The sequence below is a fragment of the Brachycentrus maculatus genome, unplaced genomic scaffold, assembly GCF_059751285.1.
Source record: "Brachycentrus maculatus isolate JH-2025_06_01 unplaced genomic scaffold, ASM5975128v1 h1tg000180l, whole genome shotgun sequence".
In the NCBI taxonomy this organism is placed as follows: domain Eukaryota; kingdom Metazoa; phylum Arthropoda; class Insecta; order Trichoptera; family Brachycentridae; genus Brachycentrus; species Brachycentrus maculatus.
This window is the reverse complement of record NW_028280931.1, coordinates 1728108-1743046: the sequence shown is the minus strand read 5'-3', so window position 1 is coordinate 1743046 and position 14939 is coordinate 1728108. Positions and strand designations below refer to the sequence as shown.

The 14939-nt window shown below is 27.2% G+C and overlaps 1 protein-coding gene across 2 annotated transcripts in view; it reads right to left on the bottom strand.

Moving 5' to 3' along the window:
- Positions 1-14939, bottom strand: part of Cht6 (Chitinase 6) — a 172882-nt gene that overhangs the window by 73779 nt on the left and 84164 nt on the right. For both annotated transcript variants that reach the window (XM_088262487.1, XM_088262486.1), the window contains exon 4: positions 9904-10055. In XM_088262487.1, coding sequence (XP_088118613.1) covers positions 9904-10055 — 152 coding nt within the window. The remainder of the gene's footprint in view (positions 1-9903; positions 10056-14939) is intronic.

Here is a 14939-nt window from a genome sequence, read left to right as displayed (position 1 = left end):
CTTGTTCACAAATCTATGTAATTCTGCTTAGGGAGTAATTTTATATTGACATATCACATATGTCAATATACTTCCATTCATATAAAAACCACAGATGATTAATCTCAGTTGAGACACCTATAAAATATATTTATATATATATATATATATATATATATATATATATATATATATATATATATATATATATATATATATATATATATATATATATATATATATATATATATATATATATATATATATATATATATATATATATATATATATATATATATTATATATATATATATATATATATATATATATATATATATATATATATATATATATATATATATATATATATATATATATATATATATATATATATATATATATATATATATATATATATATATATATTTATATATATATATGTATATATTTATATATATATATATATATATATATATATATATATATATATATATATATATATATTTATATATATATATATATATATATATATATATATATATATATATATATATATATATATATATATATATAATATATATATATATATATATATATATATATGTATATATATATATATATATATATATATATATATATATATATATGTATAAATAAGGTTTTTTTACACATACCTGCAAATTAAATGGACACACCTTAAAGACTGTAGGTACTGTAGGAATTCAATCAAATAAATTTTTAAAAAATAATTAATTTTGATCGATAATTTATTGATTTTTTTCGAAATTATATTTGACGTTGACACCACTTATTTTAATCAATGAATCTTCCTTGTTGGTGAACAGAATATTAATATTCTTGAGTCATCTTGACATTTAAAAAATGTGAATTTAGAGATGTTTTACGTAAATTAATACTATTGATATAAAATATAAATTCCTATGCGATCTCTTACAAAAATTTAATTTGGCATTAACATACAAGTGTTGCCTTTTTATCTAAATATTCAATAAAATTAACATATTTTATGTTTTATAGAGAATATTATGTCCAAAAACTATCAGTGACTAAGTTCGATGGAAGTACTTAAAATTAAAAGTACCTACGTGTATTGTTATTTATAAAAATGTTGCCATGTAAAAGATATTCAGATTTGAATAAAAATATCCTAATAAGTGAAAAATATAATAATATTAAAAATGACTCACAAACACCAAACCAATTTTCAACCGAGAAATTCATCATTATAATAAACGAAGACATAATAAAATAAATGTGGAGCCGATAAACACATCTAATTTGGAGTAAGGTCCTTACCCAAATTAACCAGTTACCTGACAAATGTACATATTTAAAATAGAAACCAGTGAGGGATCCAAAATGAATGAACTGAAAAAATACTTTAAAGATATTTGTGTTAGTGATAGAAATTTTCTCTTTTTTTCCTTAAAGCATGCCTTATGTTCTTGTCTTATGTTTTTTATGGCTATTTACTGTACCTTTAATTGCTTTATATTTTATATTTTGCCCTGTGTTTTCTTGTTTGTTACATTCAGATCTGTTTTTTTATCTTGTTAATCTTAATCTCATGTCCCAAAATGAGTAATAGAAATTACTCATCGGGGATATTATAAACATATATGACTTATGTATGTAATACATTTTTTTTTAAAAAAACAAAAAATAATATTAATTCACAAGAATTTTTCGCAAAAAATAAGGTTTTTAATGGTCGGTTTCAATTCATTCAAAGTTTCTATATCTAGATTTGGTGTGGACTATATATCATGAATTGACTAACCATATAACAATTTAGGCTAATGTTATTATTATACAGTTTTTCCAATGGCGGCCGATCCAAAATCCTACATAGCATGAATTATAATAATAAAATGATACTTCAACGCATTAACGAAACTGGATCTATTTTGGTATTGAAAATTCGAATATATATATATATATATATATATATATATATATATATATATATATATATATATATATATATATATATATATATATATATATATATATATATATATATATATATATATATATATATATATATATATATATATATATATATATATATATATATACATATATATATATTTATATATATTATATATATATATATATATATATATATATATATATATATATATATATATATATATATATATATATATATATATATACAGTGGGTGGCCAAATTATTAGGGACACTTGTCCTTTTTTGTAATTTTCAAGTTTAAATGAATTTTATGATCAAATAAATTTGTTCTAATTAAAAAATATTATTTATTTGTTGCTTGTATCCTAATTATTGTTTTTAAGACGTAGCAATGCTGCAAAATATCAAAGAAGTAAGTTTTTTTCTCATTTTAGTGTTAATTAGTGAAAAATGGTGTTGGTGTGAGCTCAGTTAATATTTTTTTACACCATTTTTCTGTATGTTTTTTGAGTCCGAGACTATAAAAAATTAAGTATTGTTTAATAATTTATTAGTTTTGCTAATTTAATAAATAAATTTCAAATAATTTTTAATTAAAATTCAATTTAGTTTGAATTGAACCTTAATATTCTAAATTTAAGTATGGGCAAGTCTTTAGACATATCTCCAAGAAAATGTAGGGAAGTACCAACCAAACTACTTCATTCCACATATTCCTTAAGAGAGATAGCAGCACTCACAGGTATTTCAAAGTCCGGAATCAACCGGATAAAAAGAAAAATTCATAAAAACCCACCTCTAGAAGCAGCCCGCGTCTGAAAAAGTGGCAGAAAAACGATCACCACTCCGCGTGGTCACTGTAAAATCAGGGACATCTATTTCCAAAATCGTAAAACGTGTGTTGATTGTCCACTACGTTGATAAACGATGTAGGAATCAACGCCTCCAAAATGACAGTTTGGAGACGGTTAGTTGAAGTAAATCTAATTGGTCGACGTCCAACCAAAAAACTACGCCTGACTGAGGCCATGAAGAAAAAAACGACTCTTATGAGCCAGAACACTCCGGAATATGACTGTTTCGGACTGAAATCGAGTATTTAAGACTTATATTTGTATAATAAAATAAGAAAATAATAAAAATACACATTTTTGCAATCATGGTAACACTTTATAGGTCTGCTTCTAAGACGAGTCAACATTTAAAATTTTGGTGGGAAAAACTTAATTCCTCCGACGGGGCCCAGGAGAAAAATTCCACCCGGACTGCCTGGTGAAGAGGGCTAAAAACACCCTGTTAGCATAATGTTGTGGTCCATGATCTCATTTAAGGGTATGGGACGCCTCCATATCATGGAGGGACCATGAGGCAAGACCAGTACCAGCGAGTACTGAAAAGTCGGCTCCAGCCGAAGTTAAGGAATGGTTCCCTGGTGATGAAGAGTATGTGTTTATGCATAAATAAGTACCGTGTCATAAAGCCAAGAGTGTTACCGCATTCTTGGCTGAAAAAAACGTCTGTTGAGTATGTGTTTTGCCTTGCCCGAGCAATTTGCTGGATATGAACCCCATTGAAAACATTTGGAGGCTAACGAAACGGGAAATTGCTAAAAAAGTCATCACCACCAAGCGGTTACTGAAAAAAACTCTTATCAGAGTATGGCATGGTAACCCTAATCTTCGGCATAATACAAAAATCTGCATAGAAAGCATGCCCCGACGTTTGGAAGTTGTAATCGCAGCATTGGGTGTTATTACTAAATATAAAGATTTTTTCTGAAATTTTTGAATAATCGCTTTTTATGATAAAAATAAATTACTTTTATTAAATGTTTGATTACATTGTTTCTACATTCTTAATAAAGCACCCCAATCAATAAAAAATATTATTAAAAAACCTAACTATTTGCTCATTAAATTCATTTGATCATGAAAATTACAGGAAATTCGAAGTGTCCCTAATAATTTGGCCACCCACTGTATATATATATATATATATATATATATATATATATATATATATATATATATATATATATATATATATATATATATATATATATATATATTTATATATATATCGCAACCGCTATGTAAACAGTGTGTCATCAGGTTTTCCAAAACATTTTATCGAAAAACCGATACAGAATAATATTTTAATGAACAAAAAATGCTTTAAATGATGTACAAATACTAAAACAAAAAATACCGTTCTTTTCTAAACTTTATCCACACACAATGGTGTATAGAGCACTGCATTGTAATGATTCATTGTTATCTTGATCGTTACTTATATCAATGACAGCAAGGAAATCGATCGTTCGCTTCAAGAGATCGTATTTCGACTGCATTCAGTCCAATTTACAATATGCTTTACTTCCATACGTAAGGTTTGAAACCAGGACTCGAAATATTCAAATTTGAATAAATTTATTATTTAGGTCAAAAATGGTCTAGTATTTTAATATACCACGTACAAAATAAAAATAAAAAATAAAATAAGATATTATTATTTAATTATTGTTTGAGCATAATGTGAAATATTTACATATTATAATGAGATCTCAATCATATTTATTTTGAGCCTTCGAGGCATCAAATTCGTTGCCTCAAACTCGGCAGTCTAACGCACTAAACACTTAACCATGTACAAATAGTAAAATTTAAAATAAATGTAGATAAAAATAGTAAATAAATATGATTAACCCCTGTTTCCCAAAAAATTACACAACATACGTACACTTCAACTTCAGAAAAAAATAGCGAAAAAAAACTAATATTTGAAAAATATGTAAATATTAAAAATTCACACATTGTCCAAGTTCATTTCGCGAACAGGAAACTTATGCGGTTGACAAATCGACCATAAAGAAAATACGTCCTTCTCGATCTGGCAATATGATGCATAACGTATTTCAACACTATTTCAAAAGGCGATATGGGCAGACTTCAAATGAGTCGATACAGATAGACTTCCATTTAATAATATGTAACACTTGGTAATCGGTAATATGTAACACATCGGCTAGAGTGGGTTTAATTGGATGGCTAAGCGGCTAAACAACGTCCCATTACATAATAGAGATATGTAATAAAACTTTAGTTTATAGCGAGACTTGTCGAATATCAAAAGTGACAAGGAAGAGTATGTATTTTATTGAATTTAGCTATTTTATTTATTGTTTCGGCATTAACTTTGTGGTAAGACATGTTACAATGATTAAAGAAAACACTTCGTTTTTTACCACTTAAGTTTTATTATAGACTACATGTTTCAGAAGTTAAACTTCCATAGGTCTGTATAGTAACTTATAATAACTTACTTCAGTTATTATACAGACCTGAATGATGGAAGTTTAACTTCTGAAACATGTAGTCTATAATAAAACTCAAGTGGTAAAAAACGAAGTGTTTTCTTTAATCATTGAATTTAGCTCGTTTATGATTGAAAAATGAAGATCGTTTTATGATCATGTCTCGTGCAAAATGGGCATTCCTTCACGCGCTCGTGTTACTTGAACTCTTGAAATTTTGCAAATTTAACAATTTGGTTATTATCATGGACCTTTTTACGTGAGAAAATGACATCATGCCTGACCCATGTAATGTCTGCACTCAAATCTGCGTGGTGAATCCCATTCATTATGTACATCCTTGAGAGCCTTCTAATCGTGAAGTCATGACTTGCAAATAGCCACATTTAAGAACAATGAGGCGTAAACTTAAATAAGTATGTTACACACATATAAAAAAAAATATAAAAATATATATATATATATATATATATATATATATATATATATATATATATATATATATATATATATATATATATATATATATGTACATATATAAATATAAATATATATATATATATATATATATATATATATATATATATATATATATATATATATATATATAAATATATATAAATATATATAAATATATATATATATATATATACATACATATATATATATATATATATATATATATATATATATATATATATATATATATATATATATATATATATATATATATATATATATATATATATATATTTATATTTAAATATATATATACATATATATATATATATATATATATATATATATATATATATATATATATATATATATATATATATATATATACTATTATTTCGGTAGATATAAATCATGATATATCCATAAAAGTATGTTTGCACATACATCATAGTGTATGCTTTTATCCCTAAAACCGCATAAGTGAATAATGGAAGTAGCCAGAATTCTCTGATCTGAAGTAGATCGCATCATTCCGCCATGGAGCATTTCATTGTATAAGCAATTTTCTTACATTATAATATTTAAATAAATTTTGTAAAATGTGTCCTCGAGATAGGAAAACTCAGTAAGGGCAGATTATTGGAATTTGCTATTTGTTATTGTGTATATGATGAAATGAAATGAATGCGGCTTTAGTTTAAAATATATATGAAATTTTAAAAAAATATTTCCTAATTATTTTGTACGAAGCTATGCATATAAGAACGCCAATTATCTTCATGTCGAAATAACAAACATAACAGTTTGTTTTTTTTTTATCTTGTAATACTTGTAATGGTCTCAGAATTTAAAAATAAGAGTGATTCACAAACCAAGCAGCAGATAATTCACATTCAATTAGAAACATGTTTAAAACATATTTAATTTTAAAACGAATCTATTGTGATTTTTCAATTGTTTCGTGATTCATAGAGTAATGATAATGTGAGATCTCTCCTTACTTTTAGTGATGGTAATGGCCGTTTGATGGAGTTATTAATTTGTCTTAAGTTTTGCACGACTGATTGATTGATAGATTGTTACATTCAAGAGAAGGAAAAAACACAAGGCCATCAGGAGACAGATAATTGGATTGGCATGCGGAGCAGAATTAGGATTAAAATAGTCGAACTTGAAATTTGCATAACGTCTTGTTGGTCATCATTTGCATACTAGGCACTGGGTAGGTAGGTGTCTGCGTACAAAGTTTTATATATTCAACAGCGTTACATTACTGCGTATTTCGATATAATACAAATAATTTTATAATACAAATCAGCGTGGAACAACATTGGATGTACGTAAATATTGACGTAGTTAGAAATAAAACAAAGGAAGACCGGGGAAAACTTGTCATGATCAAGTATTTGTGTCGCCTACTTTCAAAATCCGCCAGATCCAATTTTATAATATTTTAAAATAAATACTCTATCGGAATGCCAATTGTGGGTTTTATTGTTTAAAATTAATATGTGCTTGAAAACCCTGCTAAAAATACTTAAAAACAGCGTTGTTTTCCAAATTCCGCTATATTCATGGAACTTGCCTTCTGACCCATATCGGCCAATCAGAGAGAGGGGATAGGTCAAAAATTAAGATATTGTCATTATCGGTTTGTGTCTCGTGTATTTTTTTAAATACTGAAAAAAAATCTTTAAAAAATGTTAAAATTCTTTATTTCACAATATTTTATCTAAAGATAGACAAATCTTTTAAACACAAATGTTACCCGGTGAATTTCGCATTTTTTTGAAAATCGACTAACATGGATCTGGCGGATTTTGAAAGTAGGCGACACATTTTAAAAACTTGGGAATGGTCAGTTCAAACGAATGTGATTGGTAATATAGCAAAGGAAAACCGAGAAAAAATTGGCATGATCAAGAATTTCAAACGCATGTATGAGGAAATACATAGATGGGTTCTATTCTCTCTGCCTACCCTTGCGGGAAAGTGACGTGATGGTTAGTGAGTTAGTTATTTATGAAAATATCACAAATTATTTTATCAAACAGAAAAAAAAAATATACACGTGTAACATTCACGATGCTACTTAAATTTTGGGAGTTGTATTGTATCTTTTAAATATACACCTTCTTTTTTATATGTGAATTCTCGGCACCATCTATTGTTATAATTATGTATTTCAGAGAACAAAAATCTTGATTCATTCGTTAAGAAATTGAAATTAGATTTCCATTCGGGGAATTTAAGAAGGAAAGAATATGAGGAGATATCAAGTTTCCGGTATTAAAATACAGATACTTATAGTGGGTTTATTATTACACACACAAAATAAACACTAATCGAATATTTACATATAAGTACTCACTTGACTTAATAACAACTTGTCTCAAAGATGCAACATGTACGGATGCTATATTTATGAAATATATATTATAATATTACACATCGCTCACTCCTTTCAAGAACGTCATAAATCAAAATACTTGATTTTTCAGGAGAACGTTTTTAAAGTTTGAAAATATAATACAATGTATTAAAAATAAATATCAAGCCACTTACTGAATTTTTTACTGTGCAATATATCTTTTTAGGTAAAACCTGAAGGTTTTTTCTCCATTTGAAAAATATTTAGTTTATTTTAAAAAATAATTAAACAATGCCTTTTATTCAAAATGCAAAAACAACACTTTCTGCCCTGTAACGGGTAAATATTAAGTTAAAAAAATGCCTCTTTTTCTAGGATATAGTACATTTTCTGGGCATTCAGAAAATATGCCCAACTGAAAATTGACGTTTTTTGATTTATGACGTTCTTGAAAGGAGTGAGCGACATGTGATCGTGTGAGTAGGTCGCTGCCCATATAACTCATTGTGCAGAACCGAGCTATGTACATTTGCAGAGTCAGAGATCCCACGCGGATACCTCAACATGTTTCAAAACACTTAAGGAATACTAAACCGAGAAGGATCTTGAACTTTGAAGGTTTTTAAGCAATTCCTTTTACGATTACTTCAAATATGTACTTATTTTTTTTATAATTGTGCAAACACCAACCATCCAAAATAGGATTTACATATAATTATATTGCTACATTTTAATATTTTGAAGTCTCAACGTTCATGAAGAAGAATATAAGTCTGGGTATTTAAAGAGTATACCTACCCCTCGTCATAGGCTGGTTTCTCACCGAATTATTTTTATGATTTTCGAGTATGATTTTATTTTTAACACGCCCTTATTTTACTTTCGTCCGCCTCCGTAGTGTAATGGTCAGCATGCTCGGCTACCGTTCTGGAGGTCCCGGGTTCGATTCCCAGGGGGTTTTAATAAATAAAAGTGATTTTTTTCACTCTAATATTTATTCAATATTACACTGGACTGGTACCTGAAATGGGGGGCTGATCACCTTTCCTTCATGTGTAATCGATCGAGATAACACTGCGTTTATATGAAGCAGTGCTCTATGCACCATTGGGGTGCGGTAAGGGATTTATTATAATTATTTTACTTTCAGTTTTTAAAAAATATGTATTATAAATATATTTAAAAATTACTCTATACTTTTCGATATTATTCTATATTTTTTATTATTTTATATCAATTAATTAATATTATTTATTGATTCGGCATTAACTTTGTGGAATGACATGTTGATTATTTTTTTTAAAATTAAACACTCAAATATACCACTTTAATGAGTTTTATTTATATATACGACTAGTTTCGAAAACTTACAGATGTTTTCATCTTCTGGTAAAAATTAAAACTATCTGTTAGTTTTCAAAACTAGTCGTAAACATAAATAAAACTCATTAAAGTGGTATATTCAAGTATTTTTTTTTTTTATAAATAATCAATTAATTAATCATTGTATTGTATCTTTTGTGATAATTATCTATTTGATCAAAAAATTATAATAATATTATTATACCTGTACATGATATTCAACTAACCATCCCGCTGCTTTCCCAAAAGGGTAGGCAGGAAGAGTAGAACGCCACACCACTTTGCAAATATTCTTCGCCGATTATTTCGACTCCTGACCCGACCACTTTCAAGTATTTTAAATGTTTGATCATTTCAAGTTTTCTTTGGTCTTCTGTTTCAATTCAAACTTCATTGGCTTTACTATTTTAATAACAAGACACATATTTGTTGAATCTCTGAACGAATGTTTTATAAAGTATTTACCTTTATTGAGTTCTTGACTAGTTCTCTTCTACGCTCAGAGCTGGCTACGAGGGATGAAAATCTGCTGGAACCTTCGTTCCACCCTCCTATAGCAATCATGGTCTTCAGATTGGGGTTGTATGTCTTCAAACCCGTGAACTTGGCATATCCACCTGAAAAACAAAATTGTTATTCACAAATGATTCTTGACATCTTAAGATCTTACCATAGATAAAGAAAAATACAAAAGTCTCAGTATTTACAGGGCTTACTACTTGCAAAGGCTGGTTTTAATGAGCACTTCATACACGTGTACAAAGGTATACCTTAATACACCAGTAAATAACAAGACTTCCATATTCTTCTCCATCTATGCTGAGATGTTAATATACATAACTCGTAAGTGGAGAAACCTATGTATATTTGTGAAGAAGGATTTGGACACACTCAAAATGTTACGAATAAATTATTCTCCTAATTTTTCTAATCCTTATTCTCACGAAATGATGTCCGTTATATCCAAAGTTCGTCAAATAGAGGGCCGTTATATCGAGGTTTTACTGTTATATTTTTACGTCGCACATGTCCTATATTCGTATAAAATTATGTTAACTTTAAAAACGAGAACTCTTAATATGATGTATGCCTAAAAAAGTGAAGGCCATGCTACACAAAAAAGCTTCTTGATTATACTCGTATATAAAGTACGACATAGTGTTGACGCCCATTAAATTAATTTCTTAAGACATTACATACATTATACAATAAGTGGCACTGCAATTACATTTTGCAATGTTGGTACACTATGTAAATGTTGGTAGACACTTCATAGATACTATTTACAGTACTATACTCATTCTTACAGTAGCTGACCTTAAATTTTCATTATAAATATGTACATTGTTGATAGCCAAATCTTAATGTGTAACTAGGTAGCAAAATAATTCGAAACGTAAAAAACACATCATTATTATAATGCAGTACTAACACTTTATAAATTACAGAGTTTATTAATCTCTTTTTATACAAATATCTCAATATTGATGAAGAATTGGGAAGTCTGGGTATTTACAGGTTTACGACCTGTCATAGACTAGTTTGAGTGATCACTTTATATATTTGTGTCATTCGCCATTTTAGCTATAATTGACAACCTCACTAATGATACGATTCATACGTCGCATTGTCGTTAGTATCGCGAAAAATTGAAAATGGCTAATTTTGGTATTTAAAAAAAAGATTGTTCGCATTAATACTAGAGATTTTTTAAAAATAAATAAAACAATAGGAAAAACCGATAAATGGAAGAGAAAAAAAATGTTAATGTAATTGTAATTGCAGTTCCTGAGTTCAATCCCCAGGGGTTATCGAACTCAGAAACTTTACCACGGTAGACAAACGCGCTAAGCGCTATAATTCTTCTTCTTGTAACCCTTATCCGCACCCAATGGTGCAAAGGGCACTGCATCGTATTGACGCAGTGCTATCTTGATCGTTACTTACATGAAGTTAAGGTGATCATTCCTGCGCTTCAAAAACTAGTACAGGGTAATTTTAAATAAATATTAATAGTATAAAATCACTCATATTAATTTTGAGCCTCCCCTAGGGAATCGAACCCTGGACCTCCAGCATGGTAGCTAAACATGCTAACCATTACATCACGGAGGCGGAAAATACGGAGGCATATACTCATAACAGATCCTTGCTACTATAAGTCCTCAATTTGTCTCTCATTCAACTTTCTTTTCCTGTATAGACTATTTTGATGACATATTGCGTATAAGTTTCGCCATTCAGATGACCAATGTGTTACACACGTACAGGACATCGGTAAATATTTGGTCCAAGCTTGTGTAAAACAAACGGACAATAGACGTCAGGTAACCATTACAAAACATTAGAAAACACACCTCGCCTTACCTTAACACTCGAGTTTCATAATCCACTGAATGGATGGACACCTGTTATTTACTCGGAGCGAGTATTTGATTTCGTGTTGCAATCATATAAAACTTAAGAAGATTTATCATAAATTCGGATGCTTATATAATATGTAAAAATACTTATACAGACGATGAAATTGGCCTTCGCCTTGTGTGTTTCTCTAATGTGGAAAGCCATTAAAAACAGCTAATTCCCCTAGCCAAAAAGCAATTAGGAAAAGTATGAAACAATATTTTAATTACTAATTTCATTCGAGTATTTTTTATTCGAATATTTAGCTACCATGCTAAAGATCCTGGGTTCAATTCAAAGGGGAAAAGAAAAATTTAACATTTTGTTTATGTCCGAATCCGTGTTAAGTAATCTAGGTTTCTCCACATGAGTTATTTTAACATTTTGACATGTCAACATTGATAATGAAGAATACGAAAATCGGGGTATTTACAGATCACATTATAAAAATGTAACATTCACTATTCCACCTATGATTTACATCCACACTACTGAAATTATACGAGAATATATATGTTTATATAAATATATATATATATATATATATATATATATATATATATATATATATATATATATATATATATATATATATATATATATATATATATATATATATATATATATATATATATATATATATATATATATATATATATATATATATATATATATATAAACCATATATAATATATTTTTAGATTAAAACCAATATTTTTAGCTTTTTCACTTTATTTTAATTTGACCAGCGACCGGGTTTCGTCGTTACCGACATCATCAGACTGGTCTGTCCAGTCTGATTGACCAGTCTGATGATGTCGGTAACGACGAAACCTGGTAGCTGGTCAAATTAAAATAAAGTGGAAAAGCTAAAAATATTGGTTTTAATCTAATAATATATTAAAAATGCAATTCCATCACGAAGTGTCAGTGGATAATATTAATCTATTAAACCATATATATATATATGTAATAAAATACCTAGGTACCTACCTATACATTTTATTAAGTACTTACAAAAAGTACCTACATAAAACAGTTCTACCACCAGATGCCGCACGCGTCGCTCAGAAGAAAACAAAAGACTTCCGATAATATTATTAACTGTCAGAATCAGATAGATAGATAGATAGATAGATATAAAAATTATTATAAAGATAAATTAAGAATAAAATTTAATTACAAAGCAACACATTGTTTATTTTATTATTATACACCCACTTTACATATTATTTACACTTAATTTTCAAAAGGAAAATATTACCACGTTATAAAACGACAATTTTGTTAATTGGAAATGGATTATGAAACATTAGATGTATTAAAACAATTACTACAATATGTTCGGAGTGAGAGAGAAAAATTAGAAGATGATCAAAGAAAACGATTAGAAGATAATCAAAGAAGACGTGGAAATCTAAGAACTAGTGATAAAATTAAAGATAAAAGTCCATGTAAGATTTGTGAAAATTTAAATAAGGGAACTCGATATCACCCTGAAGGAACGTGCTGGTTTAAAACAAAGGAGGATGATAAGATTAATAATAAAAATGAAGATTTACAAATTACACAGAAACAGTGCTTGGAGAATGAAAATAAAAATAATGTGGAAAAAATTTCTACAAAATATAAAATAAAATATACTCTAGAAAAGAAGAATTTCGAAGCAGATTGTGTGAGCAGGAATCCAGTATTAGAATCGAAGGAAAATGCAAATGAACAATTAAAAGTTGTAAATTTGGTTAAATTAGAAGATATTTTAAAAGATCAGAATAAAAATGAAGACATACAAATAACACAGAAACAGTGCTTGAAAAATGAAAATAAAAATAAAGTAGAAAAAACTTATACGAAAGATAAAATAAAATATTCTCCCGGAAAGAAGAATTTAGAAGTAGATTGTCTAAGCAGGAATCCAGTATTAAATTCGAATGAAAATGCAGATGAACAATTTAAAGTTGTAAATTTGGTTAAATTAGAAGATAATTTAAAAGATCAGGATAAAAATAAAGACATACAAATAACACAGAAACAGTGCTTGAAAAATGAAAATAAAAATAAAGTAGAAAAAACTTCTACGAAAGATAAAATAAAATATTTTCCCGGAAAGAAGAATTTAGAAGTAGATTGTCTAAGCAGGAATCCAGTATTAAACTCGAATGAAAATGCAGATGAACAATTAAAAGTTGTAAATTTTGTTAGATTAGAAGATACTTTAAGAGGTCAGAATAAAAATGAAGGAATTCAAAAGATAAAAACAAATGGATTGAAAAAAAACTGTGTCTACTTTAAAAGGGTCAAGAAGAAAAAAAAATACAAAAAAAAAGAAAGGAAAAAAAAGAACGGAAAAAAGAAAAAAAAAAAAAAGAAAAAAAAACAAGAAAGAAAAAAAGAAAAAAAAAGAAGGAAAAAAGAAAGAAAGAAAAAAAAAAAAAAAAACTTTATCATATCACTAAGCTTATACCAGTCCTTTCACTACAAGAAGATGATACGGAGGACGAGTGAAAATTTTACTATGAATTTTCATCCCCAAGGGGGGAGATGTAATAAAATACCTAGGTACCTACCTATACATTTTATTAAGTACTTACAAAAAGTACCTACATAAAACAGTTCTACCACCAGATGCCGCACGCGTCGCTCAGAAGAAAACAAAAGACTTCCGATAATATTATTAACTGTCAGAATCAGATAGATAGATAGATAGATAGATATAAAAATTATTATAAAGATAAATTAAGAATAAACTTTAATTACAAAGCAACACATTGTTTATTTTATTATTATACACCCACTTTACATATTATTTACACTTAATTTTCAAAAGGAAAATATTACCACGTTATATATATATATATATATATATATATATATATATATATATATATATATATATATATATATATATATATATATATATATATATATATATATATATATATATATATATATATATATATATATATATATATATATATATATATATATATATATATATATATATATATATATAATTATATATATATATATATATATATATATATATATATATATATATATATATATACATATATATATATATATATATATATATATAT